At 48.1% G+C, this 21044-nt stretch overlaps 1 protein-coding gene across 1 annotated transcript in view; it reads left to right on the forward strand.

Annotated features, from left to right (window-relative positions):
- The first annotated feature begins 314 nt into the window (after nucleotides 1-314).
- LOC138284669 (uncharacterized) overlaps nucleotides 315-21044 on the forward strand; it is a 538877-nt gene continuing 518147 nt past the window's right edge. The window contains exon 1 of the mRNA XM_069223737.1: nucleotides 315-541. Within this exon, the coding sequence (XP_069079838.1) occupies nucleotides 442-541 (100 nt within the window). The 5' untranslated portion in view covers nucleotides 315-441. The remainder of the gene's footprint in view (nucleotides 542-21044) is intronic.

The raw sequence follows: 21044 nt of genomic DNA on the forward strand, positions 1-21044 counted from the left end.
TCAAATGCTTCACAGCATCACCAAATGGTTTTGGCAAACATGTTGGCTTTGCAATGGTTGTTTTCATTACCTGCGAGGAACACAGAGAAAGCACTAGGGCACGCAGAGAGAACGTGACAAAAATGGTGCACTGGCTACGGGAGCAGGTTACTGGCAGTGCATATTCCAAGTCACACTCATACATGACCAGTCTCTGATGGCAGAAAGCCACCGAGGAATCGGGATATTGGGTGTAGAAATCGGGGCGCTAACCTTGATGTAGGTAGTCTTACGCCTGAATAGTGAGGGTAGGTGTGTATGAGAATGCCGCTTTACCGGTTCTGGTGCGTTACCGGACTCTCAGAAAGCCACTTCAGCCAAATAGAAAGTGAAACGTTTTGTGCGTTCTCAGGAAAAACCTGGGCAAAGGTCTTACTCGGAATCTCGACGCAGCAGCACAAGATGGCGCGTTTGCTGGAGTCGCTGCTCAGGGGGCACAGGGGCACAGTAACCCTGAAACCCCTGACGCTCTGCTATCTCGCCTTCTGTTTACTTTCTGCAGGTAAATTAATGTTTTTTTGCCAGGACGTTGTTAGGGCACGGGGGTAGGAGGGCGGGGCTCTGGGTTTGTGAAGGAAATATATGGTATCAATATAGGTTTACAAATGCAGCTTCATGCGCCGATGGAAGTTCACAAAAACGTAAAGAAACGGAAACAATGTTTTATTCAGGTTGCTGCCGATGAGGGAGCGTCGGAAGCCTGTGTGCACTGTAGCCTGTGAGACAAAATGGATCAAGGCAGTCAATCAGATTATGATAGTGTTTGGCCGAGGTTGGGGAGGACTGTGGTGACAGCTGACTTTATCATGCTGTTCATGGGTGTTTTGGGAGAACCGGGCGAAGCAGACGGCTTGCCAGCACGCATTCCGAGACAGGAAAGTTTTTTTTTGCCCGAACCAGAGGTAGCGCACTGGTTTAATTTGAGTGTATGCTGTTTTTCAAATGTTTTTGCGTGCTCATCTTTAACATACACACAAAACTGCCAGTGGACACTTGTCACGTGTGATAATTGAAGCAAGTCTTGGATTTTTAATCTGCAGCACTATCCATTGTAATTTATGGAAGCAACAACTTCTCGTCTTCCTCAAGACTGCTTGCTGGCGGCTAGAGAAGACACTGCATGAATTCAATATGTCCAAATACACATCAATCAATCAATCAATCAATGCATTTATAGAGCGCGCTACTCACCCGAGAGGGTCTCAAGGCGCTGGAGGGGGGGGGGGGGGGGGGGGGGAGTTACTGCTGCTCGAAAAGCCATGTCTTGAGGAGTTTCCTGAAGGCGAGATGGTCCTGGGTAGTTCTTAGGTGTGCAGGGAGGGAGTTCCATGCTTTGGCTGCCAGGTAGGTGAATGATCTTCCTCCGGCGGTGGTTCTGTGGATCCGTGGGACGGTGGCGAGGGCGAGGCTGGCTGAGCTGACGGGTGGGCGTGTAGAACGAGAGGCGGCTGTTGAGGTATTCGGGGCCCATGTTGTGGAGTGCTTTGTGTGCGTGGGTGAGGAGCCTGAAGGTGATCCTTTTGTTGACGGGGTGACAGTGCAGGTGTTTCAGGTGGGCGGATATGTGGCTGTGGCGAGGGATGTCGAGGATGAGGCGTGCAGAGGCGTTCTGTATGCGTTGTAGACGTTTCTGAAGCTTTGCGGTGGTACCTGCGTATAGGGTGTTTCCGTAGTCCAGACGGCTTGTGACGAGGGTATGGGTAACTGTCTTTCTGATTTCGGCGGGGATCCATCGGAAGATTTTTCGGAGCATGCGTAGGGTGTTGAAGCAAGATGACGAGACGGCGTTGACTTGCTTGGTCATAGTGAGGAGGGGGTCCAGGATGAATCCGAGGTTGCGTGCGTGCTCCGAGGGGGTTGGTGCGGTGCCCAGCGCCGTGGGCCACCAGGAGTCATCCCAGGCGGATGGGGGTTGTCCAAGGATGAGGACCTCCATCTTGTCTTAGTTCAGTTTTAGGCGGCTGAGCTTCATCCATTCCGTGACTTCTTTCATTCCTTCCTGTAGGTTGGTTTTGGCGGTGGTTGGGTCTTTGGTGAGGGAGAGTATCAGCTGGGTGTCGTCGGCGTAGGAGATGATGTTGATGTTGTGTTTGCGTGCGATGACGGCGAGGGGGCTCATGTAGATATTGAAGAGGGTTGGGCTGAGCGAGGATCTTTGGGTATGCCGCAGATGATCTCGATGGGTTCTGAGCGGAAGGGAGGGAAGTGGACTCTCTGGGTTCTGTCGGAGAGGAACGAGATGATCCAGTCTAGGGCCTGTCCTAGGATTCCCGTGGTGCGGAGGCGGGTTATTAGGGTGCAATGGCACACGGTGTCGAAGGCAGCCGAGAGGTCCAGGAGGATGAGGGCGGTTGTTTCTCCTTTGTCCATCAGAGTCCTGATGTCGTCGGTGACTGCGATGAGGGCGGTTTCTGTGCTGTGGTTGGCTCGAAATCCAGATTGAGAAGGGTCGAGCGAGTTGTTAGCCTCGAAGAAGGCGGTCAGCTGTTTATTGACGGTCTTCTCGATGACCTTGTCCGGGAAGGGGAGAAGAGAGATGGGGTGGAAGTTCTTCAGGTCTTTGGGATCAGCCGTGGGTTTTTTCAGGAGGGCGTTGACTTCCGCGTGTTACCAGCTCTCGGGGAAGGTGGCTGATGCGAACGAGCTGTTGATGATATTCCGGAGATGGGGAGCGATGACGGAGTCGGCCTTGTTGAAGATGTGAGGGGGGCAAGGGTCCGAGAGGGAGCCGGAGTGGATGTTATTCATGATGCTTCTGGTCTCTTCTGAACTGATAGGGGTCCAGTAGCTGAGTGTAGTGGTGGGGGCTGCTGGTTCGGTGGTAGGGGGCGGGGTCTGGGGTCCAACGCTGTCGTGTAGATCTGCGATCTTTCGGTGGAAGAATGTAGCGAGGGAGTTGCAGAGTTCTTGTGAGGGTGTGATGTCGTTGGAGCTGGCGCTGGAGTTGGAGAGCTCTTTGACGATGTTGAAGAGTTCCTTGCTGTTGTGGGTGTTGTTGTCTAGTCGCTCTTTGAATGAAGTCCTTTTGGTGGAGCGGATCAGCTGGTGGTGTTTACGGGTGGCGATCTTGAGGGCTGTCATGTTTTCTGTGGTTCGTTCCCTGCGCCAGGTTTTTTCGAGGGTATGGCAGGATTTCTTGGATTCTTTGAGGGCGTCTGTGAACCATGGGGGTTTCCTGATGCTCGGCCAGCTTGGGGGGCTTTTAAGTGGAGCAAGGTTTTCGGCACAGTTGGTGATCCACTGTGTGAGGTTGTGGGCTGCGTTGTTGGCATCAGTGATGTTGGCTGGTGGGTTTTGGCTCAGTGTTGAGAGGAGCTGCTCTGTGGAGATTTTGCTCCAGCATCTGCGGGGGATTTGTTGTGTGCGATGGTGGTGATTCTCCCATTTGAAGGTGAAGTGGACGCATCTGTGGTCGGTCCAGTGTAGCTTGGAGGAGTGGCTGAAGGAGATGTGCTTGCTGGCGGAGAAGATGGGGTCGAGTGTGTGGCCAGCGGTTTGGGTGGGGGTGTTCACCAGTTGCTTGAGTCCGAGGTTGGCGAGGTTGTCGAGCAGGGTGGCGGTGTTGTTGTTGTTTTTCTCCAGGTGGAAGTTCAGGTCCCCGAGGAGGATGTAGTCTGGTGAGGCTAGTGCGTGCGGGCTGATGAAATCTGTGATGGTTTCGCTGAATTGGACGCATGGGCCCGGGGGTCTGTAGACGAGTGTTCTCCTGAGGATGGTTCTGGGGTAGGTGTGGATCTGGAAGTGTACGTGTTCGGCGGCGAGGGGGGTGTCTTCAGTGGTGGTCATGATGTTGATGGTGTTTCTGTAGATGATGGCGATTTCTCCTCCGGTTTGGTTGATGCGGTCCTTCCGGGCGATCTTGTAGCCGTCGGGGATGGCTATGGCGATGTCTTAGCCAAGCTTTCATTGTGTCCAAAATGTGATGTATTGCTTTCGACGCCCCGTCAGGCGTAGTAAGCGCTAAATAAATACCATTACAAATAAAATACTATTGCTCAGGGGCGGTTCCTCCATTAGGGATGTTTATTATCCCTTTGTGGTGAAAGGGACGAGGACATGGGGGGTGAATGTGCACTCCCCTCATAGAGCATGTGTGCTTGGCCGGCTGTCTTGGGCCGTCCAAACACATGCGCTGTAGGCTCTCCACAGCCCGGCATCACGGTGCTGGTCTGGAGAGAGCCTGCACAGGTTCTCAGTCTGCCTGGCAGCGCCCTGGCTGGGTGCTCCCAGCCAATACTGATGCTGCTCTGAGCAGCGTCAGGATTGGCCGCAGGGCAAGCTGGGAGCCTGTGCCTGTCTGCAGCGACAACGAGGGAGTGGCGCGGCAAAGGAGAAGGTACGTTTTTATTTATTTACTTTTTTAAATTAAATGTTAACCCACCACCCCCCTCCCACGTGCTGCACCCTCCCCACCCCTTCACAGTTAAGCGAGCCGCGACTGGTATTGCTGTTATGTTATGAGGCAAATAAGCCAAAACGTAGAACTACCATATTTTCCGCACCCTATAAAATGCATCTATGCCAGTCCCTTCATCTGTGCCAAGTGTCTCAGATCTACCTGATGAGTAATATATATGTATGCACTCAAAAAAAACAAAGGTTAAAGTGGCGTTATCGTTTTTGTTTTTTTTAAACAATATTTTATTGTCATTTTATTTTTATACATTAATAATATAATTATAACTTGTACAGTAGTCCGCATTAATTATTGCCAACAGTTGTTGTAACGTTCTAACCTGTGGATAGTGCTTGCATGAGCGTATTCGTGGTCTATGTAGTTTCTCAGTAGATATTCTTAGGAACTATTTACATGATGGTGGTTAATTGAGGTGAATGTTCCTAGTAGAGTGGGTTAAGGACTAGCCAGCTGGGACTGGAGTTCTCTTGTTAAGTTTAATCTCAACTGTCTACTCAGGGGTTATTTGGTCGTGAGTGTGGGTGCCTGGGCTGGCTCCTGATCAGAGTTATGTAGTGTCGCTCACTCCCATGTGGCTGCTGCCCTCCTTGGCTATCTTACGCTCTGTGCTAGATCCAACGATCTTCCCCTTCAGTTCATATTGCATGTTTATGTGTTCTGGTCTACCTAATTACTCCTGGACGGATGGTGTCTCGGCTACTCTCCTTGTGTTTCCTCGTCGCTATCTCGAGATTCCCATCCTCTTAATATTTCCTCCCATAAAGGGGCAATGGGTTTCTGGCGCAGTCCCCTCAATTCTTTGCGCTCCAAGACCTGAAGTTCTGCTCTGGCCCATTTCGTGACTTCACGTCGCCAGACTTCCAATGGGGGGGAGCTAGAAGCTTTCCAGTTTAGTGTTATTTGTCTCCTATAGAGTGCCAGTGCCAGGTCCAGAAATCGGGTAGCTACTGCACCCAGCGCCAGTCCCGAGTGCAGTCCCAGCAAGCACAGCAATGGGGTCTGCGCCAGTTTGACACCCAGTGATTTCTCAAGCTCGCCCAGTATCTCCTCCCAGGACCGCCGGATGCCCGGGCAGTGCCATAGCATATGGTCCAGGTCTGCATCTATTTCATTGCATCTGGGGCATGTTCTGGGGTCTCCCCCATAGATGATGTTTAGTCTATGCGGTGTGAGATATGTTCTGTGTAAATAATTAAATTGTATATATCTTAAACGTGTGTTCCTAGTTACTGTCCTAGGGTATGCCATTGCTTTCTTCCACTCAGCCTCTGTCAGAGTATTACCCAGTGCCCTTTCCCATCTCTCACGAAGGGCTTGGAGGGGGGTCAGAGTGCACTCATTTTGGGCCCTGTACAGTTTAGCGACCAGGTGGGTATCCTCTCCCATGGTCAGGAGGATATGCATGATATTGTGTGTCTCTGGTTCTGCATTACTCATTCCCCAGTTTATTTTAATACAGTGATTCAGGTGTTGGTAGGTTAAGAACTGCCCAGTCGGTATTTTATTCCTTTCGACCAGATCCGTGAATGATCTCAGTATTCCTCCCTGGAAGAAGTCTCTGAGAGTTCCAACCCCTTTACTCGCCCATATCCCTAGGCCACCGCAAGTCCTCGATCCGTCTAATGGGTCAAGCACCAGCCACTGTAATGGGAGGGCCGGGGAATATGGTGTACCTATTCCCGTTCTGCGTGAGCATCTCTTCCAGCATTCTAACGCAGTTTTCAGTAATGTACTCTCTACTTTGCACTTCACTGTTCGGGCGAGCATGAGCGCCAGCATCCAATTTCCGCCACTCCCCCCGCCAGCAGTGAGCTCCTCCGCGCATCCTCTCCCCGCTAGCCATCTGGCCACCCACTGCAACTGACAGGCCAAGTAATAGGATTCGAAATCTGGCACCCCGAGGCCCCCCACGATCACCGGCCTGCAGAGGACAGGGAGCGAGGCGCGTCTGCGGCCTCCATCCCTTATAAGCTCTCTGAGTAGGGTGTTTAACTAGTGGAACCAAGTTGAGGGAATCACTACTGGCAGGTTAGTAAAGAAATACAGGAGGCGTGGGAGCATTATCATTTTTGATAGGGATATCCTAGCTGATATGGTCAGTTTCAGGGATCTCCAAAATCCTACTGAGGAGCGGAGCGCTCGGACTGCCTTACCTATATTACCCTTGCGTAAGTCTCTTAGGTCGTGGAACACCTTAATGCCCAGATATTTAAAGGTGCGTGGGGCCCACACAACGTCCGGAGGGCATGTCGATGGGCGCATTCTGCCTGATTCCAGTGGGAAGACAAAGGTCTTACTTCTATTTAACCGGAGCCCTGAAAGGGCTCCAAAATTGTCTAGCGCCTCTAATGCCCAGGGCAGGCCTGTCTCACCCTCCCTCAAATATATTAGGACGTCATCTGCGTAGAGTGAGATGATATTTTCGGTTTGTCCTAGCACTATCCCCCTGCCCAAGCCGGCGGAGCGGAGCTGGGCGGCCAGGGGCTCAATAGCCAGGGCGAACAATAGAGGGGACAGAGGACATCCCTGTCTAGTGCCCCTGTAAACTGGATATGCCTCCGAGACCGACTTTCCGGTTTTCACTCTCGCAAGGGGGGATGCATATAATAGATCCACCCAGCGCACCCAGTTTGTTCCCAGCCCCATTCGAAGCATCACTGTCTGTAGGAAATCCCAACTTAGGGAATCAAATGCCTTCTCGAAGTCTATTGCCAGCAGAGTTGCACCCGGGGGTTTCTCAGTGTGTGGCATGTGTAAAATGGAGAACAGGCGCCTCAGATTTAAGGATGTGTTCCGTGCTGGGATAAAACCATTTTGATCATGGTGTATCAGGTTAGGGATATGTTGAAGGATCCGATTGGCCATAAGTTTACTGAGGATTTTGAAGTCACAATTTAGCATTGACAATGGGCGGAAGTCGGTCACCGCTAGCTCACCTGTGTCTCGCTTAGGCAGGGGGATTACCAGTGCCTCCCTCATAGAGCCGGGAAGCATACCCTGTTGGAATGCCTCTGTGAATGTTTCTACCAGTCTGGGAGCTAGCAGTGAAGAGTACTTTTTGAAGAAGTCCATCGGCAGCCCATCAGTACCTGGGGTTTTCCCAGCTGCTAACTGTGATATGGCTTCTTGTACTTCTTCCAGGGACACCGGGTCCCACAGGACATCCCTGTCGCTATCTGTCAGTGTGGATGGTGGTAACGGGTGTATGTATGCCCGGACCTGCTCTAGTTCGATTGGATCTGGCTGCTTGTATAGAAAGGTATAGTACTCTAGGAAAGCCTCATTGACTTCTCTAGGTGAGTGGTGAATCCTCCCCTTCTTGTCACGCACATTTACTATAGGTGCCCCTTCGCTTCCCGGTCTCACCAGCCAGGCCAGCATTCTCCCAGATCTACCCTCTTCTGCTTGCACTGAGGCCCAATATTTTCGTGCGCTATGTAATCTTAGTTGTTCTTCAATTCGGGAATGCAAGGACTTTGCTTCTTTTAATCTGTCATCTTCTGTTTCTGTACCATTACTGTTCCTTTCCACTTCATGGATGGTCTTTTCTAGCTTAACCAGCTCCTTCTCTAGTGTGCGCTGGATTCCAGCTGTCTGGCTCATGCATTGGCCTCTCACTGCTACCTTAAGGGTTTCCCATTCTATGCCCCTAGATGTTGCTGATCTGGCATTAAGGGTGACATGATCTGTGATGTGAGAGCGGAGTGACTCTCTGTATGCCTGGTCCTCCAGGGCAGATGGACGTAATCTCCACAACGGAATGGGGGGCCTATCCTCAGTTGCCTTCCATACCAGTAATAAGGGGTTATGATCGGACAGGTTGCGACCTAGGTATTCCGTGTGAGTTACATTTTGTGTAGCCTGTGCAGAGCATAGGATCCTGTCTATCCTAGTGTGTAGGCGGTGTAAGCTAGAGTAGTATGAGTAGTCCCTGTCTGTCGGGTGTTGGGCACGCCAAGCGTCTATCAGTCCCCAACTCAGCATCCAATCTCTGGAATGGTTGGCTATTTTATGTGTTATCGCCCCCTTAAGTGGCAGGGTGGAGCGGTCCATGTCCACATCTACCACACTGTTGAAATCTCCTCCGATGAATAATTCTTCCCTGTTTCTACGTGTAAGATGTCTAGACAATTGCTGTAAAAAGGGGATTTGGTCCTGATTAGGGGCGTAAATGCTGCATAGGGTAGTTGGTACACCGTGTAGGAGGCCCCCCACCATCACAAACCTGCCTTCGTGGTCAATTTTGGTGGACGTAACCTCAAAAGGGACCCCCGCTCTTACCAACACCAGTGCTCCCCTGGCATAGGCTGAGTATTTAGTAGCGAAGATCTGACCCCTCCATCTGCGCTTCAGTTTATCTATCTCAGTAGCTGTAAGGTGGGTTTCTTGCAGCAGGCCGACATGTACCCCCCTCCGTCCGTTTCAAGTACGAGAGCACACGATGTCTCTTAGAGGGCGAGCCCAGACGTTCCAGGTCAAGAATGAATAACTAGCCATGTCGGTGTGTGGTGAGCCGCATTGTTCCCCCCTTCCTTCCCGTGCCTTAGTTCCTTACCCTCCTCGTTAAGCTTAATTTGAGTAAATCGTGACCCCAGTGCCACCATCAATAAACTAAATTTCAAACACCAACGCCCCAACCCCAGGGCACCTCTCAAACTGTAGGTTGCCCAGTTAACATTGCAACAGTGCAGTAATAATAACAAGTCAGTTTGAGTTCTCGCCATTCCGACTGAATGGCCGAGAAACTGGTTGAGGGGGTGGCTGCGAGGTCGTCGAGGCCTCTTCAACAAAGCATTGCTATCCTCCAGTGCCAGTCGGGAGGACACTTATGCCAGTTCATCCGATGTTTGGGGAGTCACTCTAGGGGCGTCGCCGGGGTAGCTGGAGCCTCCTTCTGAAGAGACCGACCCCACGTCCGAGTCTTTTGCACTATTGACCTGCGAGGGCGCACTCCCGCACACCGAGGCCACCGCATCCAGGGCCTCCATCTTCGCTGACTCTCTCTGGGCCCTGGTTGGCCCCACGGGCAGCCGATCTCTATTGCGCTGTCTCTTCTTTCCTCTGTGGGCGACTCGTCCGGGCTGTTCGTGACGGCCCGCCGTCAAGCCCCTCGACTCCAACCATTCCCATGCTTCCTCTGGCGAGTGTAGAAACACCGTTTTGCCATCCAGGACCACTCGTAGTTTGGCCGGGAAGAGGAGTGAGTACTGGATCCCCTCCTCGCGGAGGGCTTTTTTCACGGCCAAGAACGAGGCACGTTTCAACTGGACTTCCAAGGTGAAGTCCGGGAATAGCGTCACCGCGCTATTTTCTACTTCAAAGGGCCCAGCTTCTCTGGCTCTACGGAGCAGACAGTCCCTGTCTCTATAATGCATTAACTTCGCCACCACCACCCGCGGTGGCCTCCCCAGCGCCAGAGGTCTCGAGGGGACTCGGTGTGCTCTCTCCAGGGAGAAAAAGACCATTAGGTGATCCGGCGCCACGAACTGTGCGTAGCCATCCTTCGAGGAATTCCACCATGTTGGAACCTTCCACTCCCTCCGGAAGGCCCACCACCCGAATGTTGTTCCTGCGGTTCCTGCCTTCTGCATCTTCCACGCGGCATTCGAGGCAGTGTACCCGGTCTGCCAGCTGTAGAACTGAGGCTGCAAGTTTTTCATGTTTCAGAGTGAGCTCTGATATTGCTGCCTCTGTAGCTTTCACTCTGCCTGACAATTTGGTGAGGTCTGCCCTCAGCAACCCCAGCTCCACTGCCACTTGGTTAATGTCTTGTCGTAAAGTTATTTTTGTGTCTTCAATGGCCCCCAGGATCTTCTCCAGGGTTGCCTGAACCGTTGGTTGCGCAAAGTCCCCCATGGTCTCTTTCTGATGTGTACTTATAGGATTACGATGCAATGTCTTGCTTCTGGTCTTACCCTTGGAAGACATTCGGGACTCGTGTTGCTGTGGGCTAGATGTCGAACAGGGCGGCGACCCACTCACCGACTGGGGATGGGTGTATTCATTCTCCCGTCTGACCCAATTTGTCTGATCTGCGGCCCTCCAGACCGGTTGCCAGAATGTGCAAGCCTGGTTCCAATCAGATTGTCTCAGACTCGGAGAGGTGGGTCCTCACGGCCCAGGCCAGCATGGTCTTCCAGCGGCGGTTCAGTTTCTGTGCTAGTTCGCGGTGCCCCCCATCATGCCTCCTCTCCCTGCGGCACTCGCACTGAACCCCGCCAGTCGGGTCGTTGCTCTCCCGAGAGCAACCAGAGGAGTTCCACGTCTTATCCGCAGCAAGCAGCACGCAGCCTCAGCCTCACCCGGAGTCAGTCACTGGCGCTCAGCTCTCCTCACCTCTGCCCAACGCTGCTCGTGCTTCGTAACTCCGGTCCGGCCTAGTCCGGTTCCACACGCGCGCTGGGTCCCGGTCGCATGGATTCGTCTCTGCAGCTCTTCCACTCGGACTGGTGGTCTCGACGGCCAGCCCGGCTCTGCAATTTCAAGATCGTATCCCCGGCTCCGGGAGGATGCTGAATTTTATTGGATCCCACCGGTGCCCTCCCGGTGGGCTTCCCTCCGCAGGTCTCGGCAGCCGGGTCGTCGCTCCCCCGGGAGCAGCCAAGGGAGCTCTACGTCTCATCCGCAGCAAGCAGCACATAGCCTCAGCCTCACACGGGGTCACCCACCGGCGTCCGGCTCTCCTCACCTCTGCCCAACGTTGCTCACGCTTCGTAACTCTGGCCCGGCCTAGCTCCGGCCCACACTCAAGCTGGGTCCCGGTCGCCTGGGTTCGTCTTGCGGCTCTTCCTCTTGATCCGGTGGTCTCAACGGCCAACCCGGCTCCTCATCTTCAGGATCGCACTCTTGGCACCCGGGAGAATGTTAATTTTTACAGGATTAATTAAGGCCTCGACGGAGCTCTGAAACTAAGCGTCCGCCATGTTGGCCCGATCAGCCACGCCCCCCAAAGTGGCGTTAAAGTTAAGTGAAAATTTCAGTGCCAAAGTAATGTTTTAAACTAAAAAAATAAAAACACCAAAATTCACCAGTTATAGTTATATCTAGTAACTACTACTTGTGCCCAAGGTAACTATAACACGCACCCCTGCTATGCACAGTCTTGACATCTAAGAAATAATTTCAGACGTTGCACTAAAAATGAGGCTGAGTTCTTGGTTCAACAACCACCTAAGGGTACCCTACTTTTCCATCCTGCCTAAGATGCACAAAATTAAATCTCCCCACCAGGAAAGCCCATTGTTTCAGGGATCGTTTTCTTTCTCCATACATTGGTAAAAAAAGATGCCCACCTACCTGTAGGGCACAAATGATGTCTTGAATCTCATGATGGATTTGCCTTTTGATGATGAAGTTATTCATAAGTCTGGATGTGGAGTCTTTATATACAAACATTCTGCAGGAAGCCACCCTAGAGGTGGTAGACAAAGTCCTGAGAGAAACGGAATGGGTGTCCTCTACACCTCAAGAATATATATTGGATTTGGCGCACCTGGCATTGACAAGAAACTTTATTGAATTTGAAAGTGAATTTATTTCTCCAGGTGCAGAGGACCTCAATAGGAAACACCTTTGCTCCTAGCCTTGCCTGCATCTATGTACATGATTTCGAATCAGATAATGTTCTGAACAAGTCAAACCCGTTCAGAGAAAACATCCGCCTGTGGAAATGTTACATCGATGATATCTTATTGATCTTATTGATCTGATGAGGTTCTTGGGAAGAAGCACGGACTTTTATGGAATGGCTGAACGCACTAGATCCCTTTCTAAGGTTTACAGCCACCACCTTTTTAGATCTAGTTATAAGGGAGAAGGATGGTACCTTTTAAACAGAGGTCTTTTAAAAACCAACAGACCGCAATAGTCTCTTGAGATTTGATAGCTTCCACCCATTGGCCCTAAGGGAAAACCTACCAGTAGGGCAGTTCCTCCGCTTACGCCGGACCTGTTCAGATGTAGGGAAGTACAAGTCACATGCAAAAAAACTATCTGGGAAACTCCTTGAGAAAAAGATCCCAGCAGATTAATTAGGAAAGCTAACAAGAGAGCTCTGAACAATAACAGGGAACAGCTGTTGATGACATTTGGAAAAGAGAAAAAGGAGAAGGTGATCTGTGTAACTATCTTTAGTCCATTATCTAACAAACTAAAAAAGATTATCAACAGATGGAAAATTCTACAATCGGGGGCCTTCCTTTGGAAAGACCAATGTTCTCCTTTAGAAGGGCAAGAAATATCAAGGATATCCTGGTACACATCCGCCCAAGAAATAATAAACCAGTGGGGCAGCAAAGAACCCTCTGGGATAGACCTTCTCCAGCAGGACATGCTCCATATGGGAATTGCAGTATGTGCCCCTTTACCAGGAGACTTAAGGAGGCAGATGTAGGTATAAGGACCCCTTGGACTTTGCAATCATTTACGAACTGTAATTCTAAAAATGTGGTCTACTTGATCAGATGCCCTTGTAATTTAGTTTATGTAGGGTTGACAACAAGAAAGGTCAGTACGCGAGTAGTAGAACATCGTAGCACCATTAGGTGCAAACAGGAGGCTACCAAACTTATGAGACATTTCATAGAGAAAGGCCATAATGAGCATGATATAGAATGGTGTGTCTTGGAGAAACTTGTGCAGGCTCGACCTGATATGACAATGGCACTGTTAATATTTGAATATAGATTGATCTAACGCCTCCGTACGGATGTGGTGGGTCTTAGTGATAAGATACCCTGGGGTACTTTAGTAATTGACAGGACCAGCAGAAATGTGTATTTGTAAACAGCTGTTATAAGGTTCTGTATAATAATTAAAGAAATTCTAGGCCTTTTCTTTTCCTCCCTTGTTTTCTCTCCCTCTCTCCCATAGGTAACCCATTTCCCTTCCTTTATCTATCTTTACTGTCATGGGTTAGAGTGAAAGAATAGAACCCTCTCTCTTCCTTACTTTATAATTTAGTCCTCAGTCTCCAGTACTATACTTGTGTCTGAAACTGAGAGTTTGAGTGTTAAGAAATACTCAGAGTGAACTGTCAATGTGATTAATGAGTCCATCTACATGGCTTGAATGCCCCAGCTTTATATACAGCACTATGAATGTAATTTCATGTGCAGTTTGAAAAGAATCTGATGGGTTACATCAGTCTAGGCGTAGTCGAGTGAGGGAGCTATGGTATACTATATTCCCCAGCATCCTTAGCGTTTAGGACTACATTACCCAACCTTCCCTTGGTAAAAAAACAGATACAGCTGGAGTTGCGTTAGCAGCTCAGAGCTGCAGCGAATGAAGACGAACACAGCTCGTCTAAAAAATTATAGGGGGAGAGCTCAGCTACTAGTCCGGCCTGATGAGGGGATGAAATAGGTGTGTCAAGCAGGTCCTCCTTTTGATGAAGTAACTAGGGGGGATCTGAATAATTAGATTGACCCTCTAGCCTATTGTTATGAAGCAGCTTCTCAATACAGAAGTCTTTTTTTTTCTTTTGGCTATTTCCTTTAGTCATCTAAATTGTCTCTCTTCGCCCCCTGAAAGTTTTAAAAGTTTTTTATGTTGTGTTCCTAAGGACAATATAGCTATGCAAGTGTTGTTGCGATTGCAAGATTGGCTCCCTGACCTCGTTGATTGTGAAATAGTTTGGGGATTCGAGCCCCACAGGAATGTAGCAGGATTTATAGGCTCCTCGGAATTTGCCTTTCCCCCTCCTGTTATAATATGGTTCCCATATACATTAATGACATAAATGGCTTAACCTTTTAGTAAATATATCATCTAGGATGGGCTGTAACGTAAAAAATATCCGTCTGAGTTTTGTGCTTTCTTAGGGTGTGATGACAAAGCGCGTCACCCCAGTCATGGACCAAGAAATGAGAGGCCCTCTAATTCAGGGTAAAAATGTATAAGTGTACACGAAACAGAAATATCGCCCACCCCATACATCCGCTAGTGGTGTTTTTACAGGCTTCCGAAATTGGAAAGAGGCTAATGAATTAATCTGACCACCGTGTGTCACTATTTGGAGTGGAAATGTGCATTCTCAAGTGTGAACAATGGGCTTATAAGTGGGTTGTTTTTATGAAACTAAGGGCAGAACTAGTGTGATTTCTTGTGCTGTATATACTTACAGGTGCCCTGCAAAGCTGTGACCTTATGGAAGGTAGGACTCTTTGGTAGTGGCTCTCTGCACAATGTCTTGTAGGGTGTACTAGAGAGTTAAAATGTTGTTGAATAGGGATCCTTGGCCCTTATGAATGCCAGGGACCCTTAGGGGCTTGTAAGAATGGGCAGAAATATGTTGGCTTAAATACTTAAATAGGTGACACAAATCATCACTATCGTGTTCTCACCATATGTTTTTAACAATACCTGTGTTTCCCACTAATAAAGGAATTACCAGGGGTAAATACAAGGTATTCTTATAAGTCTGGATGCCGTTCATTTTATCCACTAAATATTTATCAAGAACTCCCCTCTGCTCAGAGGATATAGACAGTTGAGTCCGCCCTGGTGGTATTGACCCTACGAGGCTGGGGAGTAGAAGCCAAGGATGAAGGATGACACTATTAGGTGTGTGAGGCTTCTACTTCCATTAGTGAGGCCATGTGAGCTCAGGAATTGACCTTAAGAGGTGTTCTTGTATGAAGGAATTGGGAAGGTGACTTCCCCGGAGCAGTCATATGTTTGTGTGAAAGATGTTATCAATGATGTGATAGAACATGTCATGGGTAATGAGCAATGTGTTGCGAGGGCACAAGTTATAGTTACTAGAGATAAGGATAACTGGTGAATTTCAGTATTTCTTTTAGTTTAAAATGATACATTGGCACTGACATTTTCACCTTACCATAATGTCACTTTAAGCTTTGGCGTTTTTCAGTAAATGTCTATGTTTTTTTTAAATGTAAAGTAATATTTTGTAATGCCACCACCCCCCCCCCCACCTTGCATGGCCTTCAGCCCACCCATGGCGTTCACAAAACATAATGTTGGGAGCGTTGGGGGGAGCCCCAGGGTCTTGCATACACAACTGTCTCCTATATGGGATCTGGTATTGCTCATACCCAGTGGGACAACTATTTGTGCTTGCAGATTCCAGGTCGTCTTCTCTGAGAGGTTTTCCTGCCCTCAAGAGCACTGTCATGGAAACAGAAGTGTGCTCCCGAGAAACACTCACAGACATGTAACTACTCGTAGACATTTTCAAAGCTCCTGCTGGATGGGAGGAAACTTCTTTCCCTGTCCACTCTTCTGCGGGCGGGGAAAACCATCTAGAGACCTGGAACACATTTACAGAGCCCGCCGCAGGGACAAGGTCCAAGGGGCTGTGTAAGGCTCGGGGAGGGTGGCTACAACCCCACCTTAAAACTAAACTGTTTGGTCCAAGGGGATAGGGTCCCAGGAGCCACTGCAGGCTCAGGGAGGGGGAGCCGTGAGCTCCCTTACTAAATGATCCCAGGGGATGGGGTTCTCAGGGCCCATCTGTGGCTCAGAGAGGGAGATCATATGTCACCATCCCCTAAATAATATCAAAATTAACACACCAATGGCCATTTATTATTTATATTAAATTAATCACAATCCTGTGGAAGCCCTTCTGGATTATTGACTTTTTGTAAAGATTATTTTTATTTTGGTCCTAGGTGGTTCCTCTGGGACACCCCCACCCCACAGGGCCTGTGGGGGAGGGGATCCCTACCCTGCCCCCTTATGTTGCAAGCAGCCATTACCGGACTCTGCAGCTTAATCCTCTGTCCTGAGGTTAGTTAAAATATATAGTATTAGTAATAATCAGTAGTAAAATCTTTGCTTGGTTGTACAAGCAACCATAAAAAACACAATAAATATCCATAAAAACACACGAATATGACATGTGTACATAAAATACAACTTTAGAGCCAGAAACAATAAAAACAACTCAAAACAAAGAAACACCTAATACATTAATATAATACTCAGTCTGGTCACGAGCACCTGGTCCCCAGAGCGGCACTTAAAAAACTGACCACAACAAATAAGATATGTTCGTCCAGGAGCCGTTGTAAATACATAAGAGCGGGTCGTACTTGAGTAAAGTTCAATGTCTTCAGCAATGGAATCAAGAACTGCTTTCTGGGCCAGTTATAGTAACTACAAAACATTACAAAATGTGAGGTATCCTGCGGAGACCTATTATCACAGCTGCAGGGCCTCCTATAACCAGAGTGGACTGAACCAGAGGGAGTGGCCAGAATATAGTGTAGTTAATTAAAACAAAACCTGGCCAAGAGGAACCGGTCACACCTATGAGACACCTGGGCTAAATAATGCTCCTTACCCTGAACAGACTTAAGGACCCAATGCCCCCTCACCAAGGGTTTCATCAATTCAAGCCCTTCTCTGAGGGATGATGTCTGCTCAAAATACAGCTCCTTTATAGAAAGTAGGTCCCAGGCCACCAAAGAGTGGGAAGTCCAGCTCCCAAGTGAGGCCAATGCAGCCTTAACGAGGGCTAACCAAGGGAGTGCATCATCCAGGGACAAATAGTCTGAGAAGATTAATCTATTGAGTTTAAGATCATCTCTGCACCAAACCTCTACCCAGCAAAGAAGGGGACTAAGAGCGCCCGTGTCGGCAAGGAACCTAGGCCCGCATTTACAAGGGCATTGTGCCCTGGAACATCCCATATTTGCAAAGCAGCATTAAGCCACTTTTCGTGGCTTTACACAGCTTTGTAAATACGTCCCCTTTACATGCATCAGTTTGCGTGAAAGGGGATTGCAATGGGTGCTGCTGTGGCGTTCCACTGCAACACCCATTGCATTTTGACGCAGAATTACAAGGATTTGTAAACCTGAGGCAGTACAATACTTTTAATTCTCTTCGGTTTTGCTTTTCCTGTGTATGCTTCATTCTGCAGCACACATAGGAAGAGCAATTCACCATTAATGATTGTTTATGTGCAGGAACTTAGCTATGTGCCAGGGGTGTGCCAATTGTGGAAACAATGGTACAGTTTAGGGAAAGAACACTGGTGCTGGGGCCTGGTGAACAGGATCCAAGCAAACACTCAGTCACGTTAACAAAGGGGCATCTCCCTATAGGAATTAGAAGCTACTGCCAATGTATGCTCAGGCACAGAGGTTGTGGAAGTCACAGAGTGTTTCGTCTCAAAGTCAGAGGGGTCAAAGGTCTCAAGTAATGATTCAGACATGACCAATTAGGACTCTTAAAGCAAATCACTAAGTGAGTGAAGCAGCTCAGGCAGGAGTGGAGGGAAAGTATACGTAGTCAACCAGACAAAAGAGGCTGGAGACCTGGCACTGGGTGCCTGAAATGAGATTATGTCACCACCCAATATGCCTTTGAGGACATTGCTATCCCTCAAGACAACCCAGAACAAGGATCCCAGTGAACACAGTCAAAACACACTGACAGCAGGCAAAAAGTGGGGTTAGCCATGCCAAAAAGAGGGTACTTTCCTACACTCAATGCAATTCCTTTATATTCTTTTTGTTAGAAATGGGGTCTTTGGTTGACAGTCAGGTTACCCCCTGTTCAAGCAAGGACCCTCACTCTAGTCAGGGTAAAAGAGAATCACCCTCAGCTAACCCCTGCTTACTCCCTTGGTAGCTTGGCAGAGCAGTAGGCTTAACCTCAGAGTGCTAGGTGTAAAGTATTTGTTCCAACACACACAGTAACTTAATGTAAAACACTACAAAATGACACAACACCTGTCTATAAAAATAGGAAATATTTATCTGAACAAAACAAGACCAAAACGACAAAAATCCGACATACACAAGTCAAGTTATGAATTTTCAAAAATTAAACTCAAAAATAGCGCTTAGAAACAAAAATGCTTTGATGAGATGTTAACACGGCGTCGTGACGGAGTCGTTCCCAACAAGCCGACACCAGCGGCACCGGACATGGAGTTGTGTAGACCCCCAAGTACAGTACCTTTGGTGAAGAGTGAAAACAAGCCGATGCGCGAAGTCGGGGTCACAGTCACAGGCAGGGCAGCACTTCTTCCTCAGCTATCAGCTCTTCTCCAGGCAGAGGTTCCTCTTGGTTCCAGAAGTGTTTCTAAAGTCTGTAGATTTGGGTGCCCTTCTTATACCCATTTTAGTCTTTGAAGTAACCTTTCTTCAAAGGGGACTCACACCTACTTGTGAAATCCTGCCTTGCCCAGGGAAGGCCTCAGACACACACCAGGGGGTTGGAGTCTGCATTGTCAGAGGCAGGCACAGTCCTTTCAGATGAGAGTGACCACTCCACCCCTCCCTCCTAGCAGAGATGTCTAATCAGGAAATGCAGGTTACACCCCAGCTCCCTTTGTGTCACTGTCTAGTGTGAGGTGAAAAACAACCCAACTGTCAAACTGACCCAGACAGGGAATTCCCAAACAAGGCAGAGTGACAGAATGGTTTAAGCAAGAAAATGCTCACTTTCTAAAAGTGGCATTCTCAAACGCACAATCTTAAAATCAACTTTACTAAAAGATGTATTTTTAAATTGTGAGTTCAGGGACCCCAAACTCCTCATGTCCATCTACTCTCTAGGGGAATCTACGCTTTAATCATATTTAAAGGTAGCCCCCATATTATCCTATGAGAGAGACAGGCCTTGCAACAGTAAAAAACGAAATTGGCAGTATTTCACTGTCAGGACATATAAACCACATTACTATATGTCCTAACTTATCCATACACTGCACCCTGCCCTTGGGGCTACCTAGGGCCTACCTTAGAAGTGTCTCAAATGTAAGAAAAGGGAAGGTTTAGGCCTGGCAAGTGGGTACACTTGCCAAGTCAAATTTACAGTGTAAAAATACACATACAGACACTGCAGTGGCAGGTCTGAGACATGATTACAGGGTTACTTGTGTGGGTGGCACAACCAGTGCTGCAGGCCCACTAGTAACATTTGATTCACAGGCCCTGGGCACCTCTAGTGCACTTTACTAGGGAGTTAACAGTAAAACAAATATGCCAATCATGGAGAACCAATTATGTACACATTTCAAACAGGAGAACTTGCACTTTAGGTTGGCAGTGATAAAGTGATGTGGAATGCCTATCGCCCGACGCTAGGGACATATTGTTTGGGGTCAAGGCAACAGGTTTTCATGTTTATTTTGTCCTTGGGACAAGTAGGCCCAACCCCCCCCGCAGCACAAACCCATTGGCTACCAGTTTACAGAAAACTGAACTGTCTGCAGTTAAGGTAATGTGTGTCCATAGGTTAATGCTGTTCGAACTTGTGTTTATGGATCATGAATGAAATTTATGGATCATGAATGAAAAGCCTTCATTACTAGGGTGAGTGTTGTAAATAAATGTGTTAAGGTTATCCTGCACTACTGACAGTGGTTCCAGTAAAACAAAAGTGTACACATGTTTGAAATGTTTAACAATATGAGGCTAAATATAATGCTCCCATAATACGCTCTGATAAGGTGCAAACATTTGCAGAAGCTTGTAAGCAAGAGTGATGATTATTTGCCTCCAAAATATAATGTAGAGAAAAAAAACGTACGTCTGAAAAAAAACGTTTTGCTACTATGAAATGTTAGGTGCTTTTTCTTTGAAGTGTCATTTAGTAAAATGTGTTGATGCATGCTAGTATTTCCAGAAAATAATCCTAACAAAAAATCAGTGTAGCCATTTTCAACAAGATTATGCGAAGCTTTAAAATAAACAAGCACCTCTGGCAAAGCTGACTGATCAGACTTTTTTTGGTGGGTCTTTTGGATTCGTCAATGCGTGTCTTGTTGTGACATGTCCTTTGTAACGCTTTATTGTTGTGGGAGCTGCTAAGCCCTCACCATTGTAACAAACACTGGCAAAAACAAAAAAAGTTTTTGGTCTCAAAAATCACACATTGCGACCAGTAGCATACCAAACGCCCGGCAGCCACCATCCAGGGAGCATCCTCAGCAAAGCACCTGCCCTGAGTGAGTCTGGAGGGAGGTTCTCCATGTTCTTTGCCTGGGAGCCCCCTCCAGTTTCATTACGCCAATGATTGCCACAGTAGTTCCTGACACTGAACAAAACTACTTTGTGTGCCAATATGTTCTTGTGGAAAAGCAGAATGCAATCACTCACAGTACAGCCAGGCCATAAATAGATAGAGAAATAGAAGTTTAATAAAAACAAAATGCCTTTGTTAACACCAGACCTAATTAAGGACCAATTCTTAAAGAAAGTCACTAAAGTGCACCCATGGTATATGTTTTTTGAATTAGTGGCTTTTCATGATTTCACAAGAATATACTTACAGAAGTAGACCAGGAAATTGTTCTCCTAGAAAATACTTGTGAACTGTATTTTAGCACGAGTAAATATCCATGTGTAGATTTGCTCATGTGAAAATCTATTGAGCGTTTACAAGTTCATTTTCCATCCAAACACTTTTTTCCCAACCCTGAAAGAACTTCTACTTCTACCATTTACAGGAGTAAAGTTCCAACCTTTCTCATTATGGGAAAAGATTAAAGAAGAGCTGGTGAAAATCCTTAAAACATGGAGATGGTAGGTTTGCAGATTCAAAGGCATTCCAGCCCTGCAACTGTTGCTTACTGCTTCCTCAAGCCCCAGTATGTAGATCA

Source organism: Pleurodeles waltl, chromosome 3_1 (genome assembly GCF_031143425.1).
Source record: "Pleurodeles waltl isolate 20211129_DDA chromosome 3_1, aPleWal1.hap1.20221129, whole genome shotgun sequence".
Lineage (NCBI taxonomy): Eukaryota > Metazoa > Chordata > Amphibia > Caudata > Salamandridae > Pleurodeles > Pleurodeles waltl.